The 15,962-nt window shown below is 38.5% G+C and overlaps 1 protein-coding gene across 2 annotated transcripts in view; it reads right to left on the bottom strand.

The window, feature by feature from the left end:
* Window positions 1-15,962, bottom strand: part of PLXDC2 (plexin domain containing 2) — a 448,003-nt gene that overhangs the window by 25,824 nt on the left and 406,217 nt on the right. Inside the window, exons 13-14 of one of the 2 annotated variants that reach the window (XM_019834014.2) lie at window positions 15,085-15,245; window positions 10,687-10,827 (exon numbers count right to left, since the gene is read on the bottom strand). In XM_019834014.2, coding sequence (XP_019689573.2) covers window positions 10,759-10,827; window positions 15,085-15,245 — 230 coding nt within the window. In that variant the 3' untranslated portion in view covers window positions 10,687-10,758. Of the gene's footprint in view, window positions 1-10,686; window positions 10,828-15,084; window positions 15,246-15,962 lie in introns of those variants that run through there. The other variant, XM_003988142.6, reaches the window with a different exon arrangement.

Raw genomic sequence — 15,962 nt, 5'->3', positions numbered from 1 at the left:
TAACAGTGCAGAGCCTGCTTGGGATTCTCTCTCTCTCTCTCTCTCTCTCTCTCTCTCTCTCTCTCTCTCTGCCCTTCTCCCACTTGTGCTTGCTCTCTCTCAAAAATAAATAAATAAAAACATTTAAAAAAGTGGTAACAGAAGGAGAGGATTAGAATACCTAATACATATATCTTGTACTCAAAATGACGTAATTCAGGTTTACAACTGCCCGTGTGAATTATAGCTCTGCAGGTTTTTATTTATTTATTCATTGGATATGTCCATCTACTAAGAGCTTCCCTGTGGAGATTTTATATGTAAATATATATATATATACACACACACATAACAAATACACACATACACATATATATGATTTATTTCATGGCCTTTTGCACCATTAAAAATAACTTAGGGAATGGTAATTAAGAAGGAATTTGAGCAGAGAATTCAGTGCAATCTAAAACGTTTTATTCAGTATTTTTAATAATTCTTCCCAATGAAGGGAAGAAAATATTTCATTAAATTAGAAACATTATTTTAGTTTTAGGAATTTAAATTAAAATGTTACCCAGAAGAGTAAATTAAAGATTGACATTTATTTAAAAAAATCTATATTTTGGTGATTACATATATAAGGGAATCACCATGAACTTGAACTGATGTCTCAGAAACATTCAGCGATATACATGAAGAAAATCCCAGCGTTTTAGAACAGAAAGTAAGAGAAGAAAACCAAAGGCATACTAACAGTGCCCTAATTTTTTAAAAGCAAACCAATTTCACTGATTTTCCCCTATATTTTGCTATATTTCTGGAAAGCCGCCATTTAATAAGGCAGCTTTTTCAACAAGAGTGTCAAACCATCTCAAGTTTTGCCTAATCTTTCCTTCCTCATAGCAGTTCATTAAAAGTGAATGCCATTTTCAGCCCCCTTTATGAAATGAAAATAAGAAGCAGTTTGTTTCAATGAATTCTTTTTCTCCTTGAGTTTTCTTTAAGACTGAAATAAGACCAAGGAATACCTGTGGGTAAAATTTAGTTTTAAAAAACATGTGACTTCCAGATTAAAAAAAAAGACTCATGGGTCTATGAAAGAATTTGTCTTTTTACTACATTATTCAAGGGATCGTGTCTTCCTGATCCCCAAGTGCTATCCAGCTAGCAGCTGCAAAGCAAGATGCCAAACTTTCAGTAAACACTCCCCAGCAGCAGCCTTTGAATCCTTGCCTGGCTCCTGTCCTCTGGCTTCTTTCCTGGATGCGCGATCCATTGCCAGGAAAAGTTGAGGGCTACAGCTGCCTGTCTTTCTTTAATCATATTCTCCACTGGTCCTTGTTACTCACAAATATTTGTTGAGATGGGGAATCCCTTGAGTGGCAAACTGCTTAAGAGACTTGTTACCTTGTTGCTGTAGGCAGCACAGCCTGCAGCCCAGAAGGAGGAATCCTGGGTTCCAGTCTTAGCTCTGAAACTAGGCTTTCTGTGACCCCAGCACATTATTTCCCCCTCTTGGGGTTCTATTTCTATATTGGGCCTAACTCTAATAAAGGTGTAGAAAGGACACTGCCCACTTAGGTTCCAGGGACAGAGGGTTTTAGTGGTTTGGATTTATCTGGAGGATTTTTTTTTAAATGTTTACTTATTTTGAGAGAGAGAGAAAGAGACAGAGCACGAGCAGGGGAGGGGCAGAGAGAAGGAGACACAGAATCTGAAGCAGGCTCCAGGCTCTAAGCAGTCAGAACAGAACCCGACAGGGGGTTCGAACCCATCAACTGTGAGATCATGACTTGAGCTGAAGTCAGATGCTTAACTGACAGAGCCACCCAGGCGCCCCGGATTTATCTGAATTTTATAGTATCAAGAGCTATGCAACTGGGGTGTCAGGGGCACACAAAGTTAAAGAGGAAAAAGAATCATCTTTTGGAATGTTGACTTTGGTTGAAGGTTGGGCAAAGTCATTTTTTTAATATCAAACAAACATGTCTACATTATAGAGGATAATGCAAAATTCATACACATTTTTAAGATAAAACATAAAACCCCAAGGAAATGTATTTGAAGTAGATACTTAGGGAATTCATACACTTTATTCAGGAAAAGTTATAGAATCCTGGGTTTGCACACATGCTGAGGTGTCTTTGTTTTCACATCCTATGATTTTGATAATAAAAATACTGGGTACTTCCACTAAAGGCAGACATTTTGGTCCTCTAGTAATAATATGAATTTCAAAGTATGATGTGAACAATGACTGGTATTTAGACATTTTGTCCTGGTTTTATTGTGAAAGCTATCAGGTGACTTCTAATGCAAGTCAGTATGCACCATTTAAGAATGATGAAAATGTTTTGTCCTTCAGGAACATTAACTGTTTGAGAGAACAGTATGCCTGCCTGCCCTTTCCTCCCTCCTTCCCTCCCTCCCTTCCTTCCAAATATATATCTAGAACTCTATAAAAAGTCTTAAATGATAAAACGATGAGGACAATGATTGGCAAATTGAAAACTCAGGAATAAAGGTCATCACACTCTTATATCCTTGGTTATTTGGTTAAATATCTTACTGCTCAAAAAATGTAACGTTTTCTTCAAGCATTACATAAAGGTTGCATCTTTTGTAAAACTAAACATTCAACTTGACATCCACACCTAGCTTGAAATATGCTTATCTGTCTCTACCCAGTAGAATGTAAGCTTCATGAAGGCAATGATTTTCTCTTGTCTTTTTTGCTTATCTCTGTGTTTTGAGGACCTGGCACCTAATAGGAGGTCAACAAATTTGACTAAATGAATGAGTGAGTGGACAACGTATTAGATAGCTTTATCAGCCATCTCCCTCTTCGAGTTTCCAACCTTCTCCTCTCCCCTGTGTTAAAAATTACTTGTCTTTTTATGTTCAAAAAAAAATATGGAGAGATCCAGATTTTCTTTCTTTTTTTTTTTTAATTTTTTTTTCAACGTTTATTTATTTTTGGGACAGAGAGAGACAGAGCATGAACGGGGGTGGGGCAGAGAGAGAGGGGGACACAGAATCGGAAACAGGCTCCAGGCTCCCAGCCATCAGCCCAGAGCCCCACGCGGGGCTCGAACTCATGGACCGCGAGATCGTGACCTGGCTGAAGTCGGACGCCTAACCGACTGCGTCACCCAGGCGCCCCCAGATTTTCTTTCTAATCCCCTCTTCTCTGCAAGATTTCCTCCAAAATCAGCATTGTCCAATAGAAACACAGTGGGAGTCATATACATAATGTTAGAACTATCTAGTAGCCACATAAAGAGTAAAAATAAGTGAAATTACTTTTTATTGAGGTATAATTGACATATAACGTATTAGTTTCACGCAGACAACATAATGGTTCGATATTTGTCTATACTGTTAGATGACCACAAGTAAGTCTAGCTATGGTTTGAAGCCATACAAAGTTACAAAAAATTTTTTTTCTTGTGATGAGAACTTTTAAGATTTACTCTTTTGATAACTTTCAAATATACATGACAATATTACTGACTATCCTCACTTTGCCGTACACTATATCCCCATGACTCGATTTTATAGCTGAGAGTTTATATTTTTGACCCCCTTTACTCATTTCATCCACCTCTCAACTTCCCTCCCTCCTGGTAACCACTTTTTGTTTTCTGTATGAATTTTGTTTTCAATATGAATTTTGTTTTGTTTGCTCATTTGTTTTGTTTTTTAAATTCCACTTATAAGTAAAATCATATGGCAATCTGTCTTTCTCTGTCTGACCTGTTTCAATTAGTCTAATACCTCCCATCCATGTTATCGCAAATGGCAAGATTTTCATCTTTTTTTCAGGGCTGAGTAGTATTCGTGTGTGTGTGTGTGTGTGTGTGTGTGTGTGTGTGTGTGTGTGTGTGTAATATTGTTCCTTATCCATTCATCCATCAATGGATGCTTAGGTTATTTTCATATCTTGGCTATTAGAAATGATGCTGCAATAAATGTAGGGTATTTTCATTTTCTTTGGATAAATACACAGAAGTGGAATTGCTGGATGATAGGGTAGTTCTATTTTTATTTTTTTGAGGAACCTCCACATTGTTTTCCATAGTGGCTGCACCAACTTTTATTCCCACCAATAGCATGTGAGGGTTCCCTTTTCTCCACATCCTGGCCAACGTCTGTTATTTCTTGTCTCTTTTTTTAAGTCTAGTTTTTCAGTTTGAAAGAGAGAGAGTGGGTGCACACGTGTGAGCAGGGGAGGGGCAGAGAGAGGGAGAGAGAGAGACTCCCAAGCAGGCTTCGTGTTGTCAGTGCAGATCCCGACGGGGGCTCAAACTCATGAGACGTGAGATCATGACCTGAGCTGAAATCAACAGTCAGATGCGCTTAACCCACTGGGCCACCCACATGCCTCTATTTCTTGTCTTTTTGATAATAGCCATTCTAACAGGTGTGAAAGGATATCTCATTGCGGTTTTGATTTACATTTCCCTGATTAGTGATGATGAGTATCTTTTCCTGTTGGCCGTCTGCATGGTTTCTTTGGAAAAATGTCTATTCAGGTCCTCTACTCATTAATCAGACTTTTCTCTTTATTTATTTTGGATGTTACCCCTCTAGTGGATATATGATTTGCAAATATTTTCCTCCCATTCACAATAGGTTGTCTTTACACTTTGTTGACGGTTTCCTTTGGTGTGCAGAAGCTTTTTAGTTTGATGTAGCACCACTTCTCTATGTTTGCTTTTGTTGCCTTTGCTTTTGGGGTCAGATCTAAAAAATCATTACCAAGAATGATGTCAAGGAGCTTACCACCTATGTTTTCTTCTAGAAGTTTTATGGTTTCAGGATTTTACATTTCAAGTCTTTGATAAACGAGTTAATTTTGGTGTATTGTAAGATAGTAGTCTAGTTTCATTCTTGTGCATGTGGATGTCTTCAATAATATCATTTATTGAAGAGACTGTCCTTTCTCCATTGCATATTCTTGCCTCTGTTGTTCTAAATGGACTATATATGTATGAGTTTAACTTTTCTGGCACTCTAGTCTGTTCTTTTGATCTTTGTGTCCTTTTCTTTTTCTTTTTTTTTTTTTTTTTTTGCCAATAACACAGTGTTTGATTATGATAGCTATGTTATATAGTTTCAAATCAGGGAGTGTGATGCTTCCAGCTGTATTCTTCTTTCTTAAGTTGCTTTGGCTGTTCAGGGTCTTTTGCAATTCCATACAAATTTGCTTTATTTCTGTGAAAAATGCCTTAAAATTGACATCATATAGGGATTGCACTGAATCTCTAGATTGTTTTGGGTAATATGGACTTTTAAACAGCATTAATTCTCTTCATCCATGAGCACAGAGTACCTATCCATTTATTTGTGGCTTCTTCAATTTATTCATCAATATCTTATAATTATTAGCATATAGGTCTTTCACCTCATTGGTTAAATTTATTTTCACGGCTTTTATTCTTTTTGATGCAATTGTAAATGTCATTGTCTTCTTCTCTTTTTGAGAGTTTGTTGTTAATATATAAGAACACGACATATATTTGTGTATTGATTTTGTATCCTGCAACTTGCCTGAATTTGTTTATTAGTTCTAACTTTTTTTGGTGGAGTCTTTAGGGTTTTCTATATATAAGATCATGTCATCTACAACTACTGACCATTTTACTTCTTCCTTTCCAATCTGTATGCCTCTTATTTCTTTTTATTGCCTAATTGGTCTGGCTAGGATTTTTAATACTATATTGAATAAACATGGCAAGAATGGGCATCCTTCTCTTGTTCCTAATTGTAGCTGTGAAGCTTTGGCTTTTCACGTAGAATATGATGTTAGTTATGGGCCTGGCGTATATGTCCTTTATTATATTGAAGGATGTTCCCTCGATAGCCACTTTTTTGAGGGTTTTTATCATAAACAGATGTTGAATTTTGTCAAATACTTTTTCTGCATCTCTTGAGATGATAGGATTTTTATCCTTTGTTTTGTTAATGTGGTGTATAATGTTGATTGATTTGCAAATGTTGAACTATCTTATATCTCTGGAACAAATCCCACTTCATGGTGTACGATTATTTTAACATATTGTTGAATTCGGTTTGCTAATATTTTGTTGAGGATTTTTGCATCAATGATCACTGGAGTATTGGCCTGCAGTTTTCTTTTCTTTTTTCTTTTTTTTTTTTTTTTCTTGTGGTGTCTTTGCTTTTGGTATCACAGTAATGCTGGCCTTGTAAATGAGTTTGAAAGCATTCCCTCCCCTTCAATTTTTTGGAAGAGTTTAAGAAGGACAGGTATTAAATCTCCTTTAAATATTTAGTAGAATTCACCAGTGAAGCTGTCTTATCCTGGACTTTTGTTTGTTGTGAGAGTTTTGATTACTGGTTCAATGTCCTTACTAGTAATTGGTCTATTCAGATTTTCTATTACTTCATGATTCAGTCTTTGAAGACTGTATGTTTCTAGGAATTTATTTATGCCTCTAAGCTCACGTATAATTGTTCACAGTACTATCTTAGGATCCTTTTTATTTCTGTGTGTCAGTTGTGAATTCTCTTCTTTTCTTTCTGATTTATTTGAGCCCTCTCTCTCTTTTTCTCAAACGATAAAGGTTTATCAATTTTATTTATCTTGTCAAAGAACGAGCTTATTGATCTTTTCTACTGTCTTTTTAGTCTCTCCTTCATATTTGTGCTCTGATCTTTGTTATTTCCTCCCTCCTAACTTGAGGCTCTGTTTGCTTTTGCTTTTTCTAGTTTCTTTAGATGTAATACTAGATTGTTTATTTGAACATTTTCTTGTGTCTTGTGTTAGGCCTGTTTCACTATGAATGAACCTAGAATTTCCCTCTTATACCTGTTTTGCTGCAGCCCAGAGATTTTGGTGTGTTGTACTTCCATTTTCATTTGTCTCAAAGTATGTTTTTGATTTTTCCTTTGCTTTCTTCATTGCCCCCATTGGTTGTAGAGTAGCATGTTGTTTAATCTTCACACACGAATGATTTTTCCAGTTCTTTGTTAAGGCTGCACCGGAGAGTGCAGGGGTGGGGCATGCCTACTGGCTTTAGTGGGGTGGCAACAAAGTGCATGCCTGCTGGGCTTCCCGGAGGAGTGGAGCACGGGACTGGGACTGGGGCATACCTGCGCACTTTTGCAGGGGAGTGGGAGAGCGCAGGGATTGTGGACCCCCACTGGCACCAAGGAGGTAGTGGGAGAGTGCAAAAATGGTGCTTGCCAGTTCTGGAGAGAGTCTCAGAGGCTCCTTCCTCTCCAGCAGATGCATTAATAAGATTAGCAAATGAATCTCCTTCACATATAGTTTAGGTGCTTTTCAAACTGCTGCTTCTGCGCTGGGCCCTGGGAAGGGTCGTTCTGCACTTGAGCCCTTTAAAATTAGTACCTTAGTACCTACAACCTTTTGGGTCTCCTGGATGGCAGCCCCATTGTTTTTCAAAGATAGACATTTTGGGAGTCGGTCTCTGTGGTGCAGCTCACAAGAACTGGGGAGTGGGGGGCTGATGTGGGGCAGAAACCCCTCACTCCTCAGGAAGAAGCTCCGGATTTGTGGATTTGTGAGATCCCTCCTGACTCCGAATTGCCATGTGGGGGTGGGGCTTTTGGCGAGACTGCCTCTCTGCGTCTCCCACCTGTCTCCATGTGGCCTTTTAATCATTTGTTATGAAGGAGCTGTTCCGCTGTTTTTCAGCTCTTTTTCATAGGGAATTGTTCAGTATGTAGTTGCAGATTTGATGTGTGCGTGGGAGGGGGTGAGTTAAGGATCTTCCTGCGCTGCTATCTCGGACTGCTCCCCAAATTAATTTTAATAATATATCTTACTTGACCCAATATACCCAAGATATTTTTAGTTAAACATGTAATTAATATGGAAATAATTAATGAGCTAGTATATGCTCTTTTCATGTACTCAAATTTCAAAACCTGGTGGGTATTTTATATGCATCTCATTCTAGACTAGCCACATTTCAAGTGCTCAGCAGTCACATAGGGCTAGTGGCTATCACACTGACGGCTCAGCCCTCCATCCAGTCTTTTCTCCAATCATTAGGGTAAGAATTATATCCTTTAAAAAATTTTTTTTCTTGGGCGGGGGGGGGGGGGGGCGGCTCCTGGGTGGCTCAGTCTGTTAAGCGTCACACTTCGGCTCAGGTCATGATCTCACAGTTCGTGACTTCGAGCCCTATGTCATGCTCTGTGCTGACAGCTCAGAGCCTGGAGCCTGCTTCAGATTCTGTGTCTCCCTCTCTCTCTGCCCCTCCCCTGCTCATGCTCTGTCTCTCTCTCAAAAATAAACTTAAAAAAAAATTTTTTTTTTAAGCAGACTCCATACCCAGTGTTGACCCCAGCATGGGGCTCAAACTCATGACCCTGAGATCAAGACCTGAGGTAAGATCAAGAGTTGGATGCTGGGGCACCCGGGTGGCTCAGTCGGTTGAGTGTCCGACTTCGGTTCAGGTCATGATCTCGCAGTTCGTGGGTTTGAGCCCCGTGTAGGGCTCTGTGCTGACAGCTCGGAGCCTGGAGCCTGCTTCAGATTCTGTGTCTCCCTCTCTCTGCCCCTTCCCCGCTCACGCTCTGTCTCACTCTTTCTCTCAAAAATGAATAAATGTTAAAATAAATCAATAAATCAATAAATCAAAGACTTGGATGCTTAACCAACTGAGCCACCCAGGTGTCCCAGAATTTCATCCTTTTTAAAGGCACGCTCCCTTGTCACTGCACTATCTTAGTGTCCTCCTGAGATATGAGTGGCATTGTGCCTGTAATTTTTGCTTTCTTCTCTATCATCTTTAAATGAGCCTTTTGCACTGATTTCTTTCACTCTGAGGATGTGGTCAGTAGTACTTTACAGCATCAGAGGCATGATGAAGTATTCTTAGTTGTTACTTTACAAAAACTTTTACTATTTTACTCATGGAATCTATTTTCCAAGGTATTGATCATCTTTATCATTAGGGTCTTAGCCATTTATCTTCATTTTTATTAATATAGATCAAATCTGGACATAAATGTCTAACTACCAGCCATTGTTTAAAATACTAAGAAAGGGGCGCTTGGGTGGCTCAGTTGGTTAAGCGGCCGACTTCAGCTCAGGTCATGATCTTGCGGTCCGTGAGGGCTGTGAGTTCGAGCCCCGCGTCGGGCTCTGTGCTGATAGCTCAGAGCCTGGAGCCTGTTTCAGATTCTGTGTCTCCCTCTCTCTGACCCTCCCCTGTTCATGCTCTGTCTCTCTCTGTCTCAAAAATAAATAAATGTTAAAAAAAATTTTTTTTAAATACTAAGAAAAATCAAGGGCACTATTCAATTTAAAGTCTTTCATTCACAGATTCCCCTTTAGGATCTCTTGTAGGGCTGGTTTAGTGGTGATGAATTCCTTCAGTTTTTGTTTGTTTGGGGATCCTGAGAAACTTAACAGAAGACCATGGGGGAGGGGAAGGAAAAAAAAAGTTAGGGAGGGAGCCAAACCATAAGAGACTCTTAAAAATCGAGAACAATCTGAGGGTTGATGGGGGGTGGGAGGGAGGGGAGGGTGGGTGATGGGTATTGAGGAGGGCACCTGTTGGGATGAGCACTGGGTGGAAACACTGGTTTGGAAATCACTGGTATGGAAATCAATTTGACAACAAATTTCATATTAAAAAAAAATAAAGTCTTTCATTAAGATTGCTAGTCTAAATTATTTTGTTTCTAGTTCACAAAGAATCCTCTCATAAGAATTCTTTTCCATTTCATTACCACTTTCTAATATTATTTTCTTGACCTTCAATTAGATTATATTTTATGCATTTTATTTAGAAATCTTAAATTATGATATGTAATAGTATTCAGCAGTATAAATATTTATCCCTGTAGCCCATATTCATGAAACAATGAAATTTACACAGAATCTATGCCTAGAAATGTTCAGCAAACATTAAATGTAATGTAGAACCTAAGGTGTATTTGCTTATTCCAAAGAGACAGTGGTTTTGTTAAAATCTATCAAAATTTTAAGGAGCATGTGAGTATTTGAATATTTGTTTCCTGCTATTTTATTTCAAGATAATAAATCTAATTTTTAGAAAGATTTTAAAATATGTTAGTTATTCTTGTATAATATTATTTGGGTCAAAATCAGGTATCTTTTTGAAAATTCATGAGAAAAGTCAGTTGGGTAAGCACAAAATTAAAGCCATCTGGTAAAACGTTAAAGAAGGGGCACCTGGGTGGCTCAGTCAGTTGGGTGTCCAATTCTTGATTTAGGATCAGGTCACGATCTCATTGTTTGTGGGCTCAAGCCTCACATTTGGCTCTGTGCTGATGGTGCAGAGCCTGCTTGGGATTCTCTCTCTCTCTCTCTCTCTCTCTCTCTCTCTCTCTCTCTCTCCCCCTTGCCCCCCCCCAAAACAAACAAACAAATAAACAAATAAAAGAAAATGCTCAGGATAAAATCTGAAGAGGATGACAGAGGAGTAAAGAAGATAAATTCATGAAAAATAGACTATTCTGCCAGACTGAGTAAAGACTGAATGTCTTAGGAGAATGAAAATCTGTACTTGATCCTGTATATGAAGACACAGGGGATGAACCGGCAATTTAATTGTCGTTTAATTGCACAATATATAAGGTGCTGCTATGCTTTATCACAAGGTTTCTTGACTCCTATCTACATTTCTCTTTATTTTTGTCATTTTATTTCCTTTTGTCCCATTCACTTAGCATTCCATATAAGGATGTAGTTGTAGAGTTTTAATTCCCATTTTATCCAATTTTTCACTACAAACATTACATTTAAAAATCTAAGGCTCATTTACATATTTTGTATGAGGAAGAGGGTTGGTATCCATGAAATGTACAGTAACTGGTGTATATTTTCTGCAAGAACAAAACACAGAGACAACAGTCACTGTCATTATCTTCACTAAAAATTGATAATAGCAACAGTAGCTACATAAATTGGTACACAACTTTGGGCAATGATTTTGGCAATATTTAAGTGCCATTAAATAGTTTATTTCCTTCCATTGGCTCTACTTTTGAGAATCCTTAGATATATATCCTCCCATATTTTTACATACACTGCATAAAGAAAGCCCCTTTACATACAGAGAGGTAGCATGGCCCAGTGGTTAAGGCTATGGTCTCTGGAGAACCAGGGCTCAAATTCTGACTCCATCAGTAACTAAATCAATCTGACTCCATCAGTAACTGACTCCATCAGTAACTCCATGATGTTGAGCAAGTTACCTAAATATTGTACCTCAGTTTCTTCATCTATGATATGGAGATAAGCCTAGTACATCCTACAATCTTGGTGAGAATTAAATGAGGTAATAAGTATAAATCACTTCCACTAGTGAATGTAATAAATGTTCACTATTACCATTATTATTGCCATGATGGGGCTAATTATAATAGAAAAGAAAAAGGAAGAGCCCCAGTGCTCCACAATATGAGACTGGTTGCATGAACTCTGGTCTATCTATTCAAGGGCAAAGTCATTAAGTTTCACCACACTACACACAATGTCTAGCACAGGAACTAATTCCTACAAGTGCCGTATGCAGTCTGGATTTCATCGTGAAACACACAAGAAATACACTGGATCACATCTCGCAATAATTGGAAGGTGTCTTATGGTCAAGGACAAGTTTAATGGGTAGTGTGTGATGCATCTTACATTTGATGCAGGTTGTGGTTGGTAGAATGATAGCCTTCCGATGTCCCCGTCCTAACAGCCAAAGCCTGTGAATGTCACCTCCTATGGCAAAACGAACTTTGTAGATGGGATTAAATTGGGGAGTTTAAGATGGGGAGATTATCCCGGATTATCCAAGTGGGCCCAATGCAATCACAAGGGGCCTTACAAGGAGGAGACCAGGGGTTTAGAGTTGGTAGAAGATGTGATGACAGAAGCAGAGGTTGGAATGATTAGAAGGGGCCAGGAGTCAAGAAATGTGTGCAGCCTCCGGTAGCTGAAAACAACATTAAAACGACTTCCCCTGAAACCTCTAGAAGGAACCAGCTTTGCCGACACCTTGACTTTAGCCCGCTGACACTAATTCTGGACTTCTGACCTCCAAAGTTGTAAGATAATAAGCCTGTGTTTTTTTAAGCTACTAGGTTTGTGGTAATTCGTTGCAGCAGCAGTAGGAAACGAATACAGTCAAATTGGGTAAAATAAGGTTCTTTTTTACTTTTGGCAATGTCAGGCCCTCAGTACTTTCTAAACACCACTCTACAGCAGAAGAGGCAAATCAATCTAAAGCTTCTGAATGAACGTTGAATGGAATAGTATACAGCCATCACGATGATGCTTACAAACAGGGAAGTGTTATTTGAAGAAAATACCAGTTTGCACTTCAGTGAAATCACAGTTATACTATGTGGGCAAACATCAAATTATGCATACAAAAATTTCAGCAGAAAATAAAATAGTAATAGTGATTATTTCTGCGTGTTGAGACTATAAATGATACTACTTTTTCTTCTTTCCATTTCTGCAAATTTTCTATCATGAACAGTATTGTTTTCACAATGGGAGACAGTACATCAACTTCATTTAAAAAGTAGAGAGCAGAATAATGAAGAATATGAAAAGCAATTTACACGATACTGGTAAACTCAATTTCTTTATGTGCCAAAGCCTCTAATTTAATCAGTAATTCAGAACTTTCAAATTCCTGGATCTGGCATGGCAGTAACTGTGCAGTCACCAGGGATCTGTGTTTTAAGTTTGTCAACATTTGTGTTTTAATAATAGTAAAGTTATGATTATCATCTTCAAAAACCACCTGCTGACCAGTCACTGTGAGCTACACGGGGACAGCGAGCAGGGGTGTTGAAGAGGAAGGGATTTGAGTAGGAATTGGCCATTGACCCCAGTGGGAAGGAAACAGGCAGAGGGGAGAAAAACTGAGGAACCTGCAGAATGAGTCTGCTTATCGGAGTGTGGAGAGATAAGAGGGTTCTTTATAAAACTGTGGCGTTTTGACCTTGGAGAAATCACTGCCCCACTCTGAGCTTCAGTCTCTTCCTTTGTTTATGAGGGTATAGAACTAAATTATCTATAAGATGAATGCCAAATGAAAAAACAAAACACCATGCTTTCGCTATTCTACAGTTTCACCTTGCATCCACACGGGGATTGCCGTGAACTGACGTGAACTAGGCCCTCTGCCCTGTGCAATTTGCCACCAATGCCATCACCATTAGGTATTTCACAGAATCTTCTTTATTACAATGTCAGAAGATAAACTTCCCAGTGCATTAAAAGGCTTAAACATACAAGGGGTTATAGCAGCAGCCTGATATCTGATTAGTCACTGAAGGCTGGCAGCGAGTCACATGTCAGGGGTTTGAGGAATACATCCACGACCCGGGAAAGTTTTCGGCTTTCTTCCACGGAAAGCATGTTGGCAAAACTTAAAAACAGCTTTCCAACGAAATGAAACATGTGGCTGTTTCTCAATTATTCTGGTTTTAAATGAGGACACCATTTCTGGAATTCATAATTGTGAAACTTGAACGGAAGTTCGAGATGTCGAAGGATATTTTTTCCAGAAAATATTGATAGAATACCTATTTGAAAGAAACTTTGTGATTTAATCCAAATCTTAAGGAACTTCTAAGTCTGTGGGGGGGAACAAATCATGCGTGTATTTATTTCTAATGTGAAACAGAGAGGTAAATGCTATAGAAAGACACGGATGAATTACTGTGGATGGAATTTCAGGAGGACGAGAGATTATGCTCAGCTGTCCAGACAGAGAGATGGTTATGGGCATTGAAGCCTGTTTGGATCCTGAATTTAAGAATTGGAGTGGAGAGGGCTTTGTTGGTGGAGGAAACAGAATGAGCAATGTCTTGCTTATGCGGCCTTAAAAATTTGAAGTGTGTATGGAGAAGAGCACAACATGAAATATGATGGTATCGTCGCCTCCAGGTTGAAGAACCATGAGATAAAGATCGAAATGGTAAACAAGATACAGACTGCCAAGGCCTTGAATGCTGACCTCAGGAGACTGCACTTTATTCTACAGACGCTGAAGATCATGTAGGCCTTTTGAGCAATTATTTAATTCATTAGCACACATCTCTCCCTATTATACAGGACAAAGGTAATTCTTTAGTTTAAAATTTATTATAATTTCTCACCCAACAAGTGAACAAAATTCTAAGCAACCTTTTTGTACGTCACCCAATGAATTGGAAAAGATTTCAAATTTGTAGGCTTGAAACTCTAAGTGGGAATATTTCCTTCATTGCTCTAGTATTTATTTGGGGTTGGAATAGGAGTCGCCCCATTAAGAGGCTGGAATGAAGGCTGCACATGTGTGGTCCCAGGAATTCCAACTGTCTGGGGCACGGAATGTGACATGAACTTTACCCAGTGGCCTCCCGGCATCCCAATTTCAGGCCTTCTGGTCATCAGAGCTTGGCTTGGTCCTCCTACCTGATTGTTCTTGGGAACTGGAACTAAATCTACATTCTGTACATGAAAACAGAACACCAATTCAGCATAGTGTTCTCTTTGTGTCTGTATGAGCGTGTGTGTGTATGCACGTGCACATTTATATGTAAATATCTCCATATACAAACATTACACAAAATGGTGATGGCACATACCATTATCTTATGGTTATAACTGTTCTTCCGTAGTGAAAGCTATATTTTCCCTAAATGGCTTGGGAGCATCTTGAGAGCAGGCCTACCCTATTGTATTGTACAAATACTCAATTAGTATGGAGTACTAATAGTCAATTAGTATTTAATCATCCACATATTTAAGCGAAGTAAGCACATGCTGAATTTCCTTCTAGGATCAGGAGAACAGCTGGTTAACATACTTGGTATTATAGGACAAAAAAGTTATGGTTTCGATTTTTCTTTAGATCTGTGAAAAGCAAGAGGGCTTATTTCTTTAAAAGCTCCTGAGATAAGTGAACTTATCATATGAAAGCAATCTATCAATGCGTGTGTGTGCGCGTGCGGGCATGCATGTGTGAAATCTGCCAGCTTGCGACTGCAAAATGCAGAAATCACGAGCTGAATATGAAATACAGGTGGTGTGAGCAAATGCACAGAGTTCACCAACCAGCGTGGTTTTCATGTGTTATTCTTGACACTTACCTCAATAAAGAAAATGCTGGCTGCTGACGTTGGATGGTGATACATGTAGACTGTCACAAGAATGGCGGCTACTATAATGAGGACCAGGATGAGAATTCCAACAATGAGGCCAGCATGAAGGGTTCCGCCTTTCTTCTCGGCTGCACTGTCATCTGTAGAAGCTGAAAGAGCGGCACGGCTGTCAGAACATTCATGTGTTCTCATAGGTTTGCATTTCCATTGGGGGGGATGTTTGTATTTTTAATAAAGTACCATTAGAATTTTTCTTTCACTTTCTGTACAACTTTTGCTCTCCAGAACACCGATTGTAGAAAGTTGGTGCTCTTTATTTGGGGCCATGAAAAGCCGTAGTACTAATGATTAAAAATACATTTGTAACTGTGTTTTAATTTATAGTTCAATAAACAAAATTAATAGCCTTTATTCTGAAAGTACTGTGGAAAATCTAAAACTCTAATTAACTATATAATAAATTTAACTTTGCCTTTTCTCATTAAACCATTGGCACTGTTACCCATGGAAAAACTGATTACTTTTTGAAAGCCTCTGTCATTTTCTTTTGGAAATTTTAAATTGAAGAGTATCACGCTTCTTTTGGTGGGCTAGACAGGCATTTTCAGAAAGTCTATACATGAGTTCAAAGGCTAATTTTCAAAATCTGTTTTAAACTGAAATGCTCTTTAAAAGTGTAACAGATGGATGCTAAATGACCCTCAAATAGTTTTATCTCCATCTGAAGGGAACACACAGCATATTGAAATATTCCATCCACTATGCCACAAACCAATGTCATTTTATCAGACTTCTACTAAGATGTTTTCCACTGTAATACCCATCTTCAGAGAATTAGGAAAAAAAATTAAATTTCTAAAGTAATA

Source organism: Felis catus, chromosome B4 (assembly GCF_018350175.1).
Source record: "Felis catus isolate Fca126 chromosome B4, F.catus_Fca126_mat1.0, whole genome shotgun sequence".
Lineage (NCBI taxonomy): Eukaryota > Metazoa > Chordata > Mammalia > Carnivora > Felidae > Felis > Felis catus.
The sequence above is the reverse complement of the archived record's forward strand: the minus strand, read 5'-3'. Positions and strand labels throughout refer to the sequence as shown.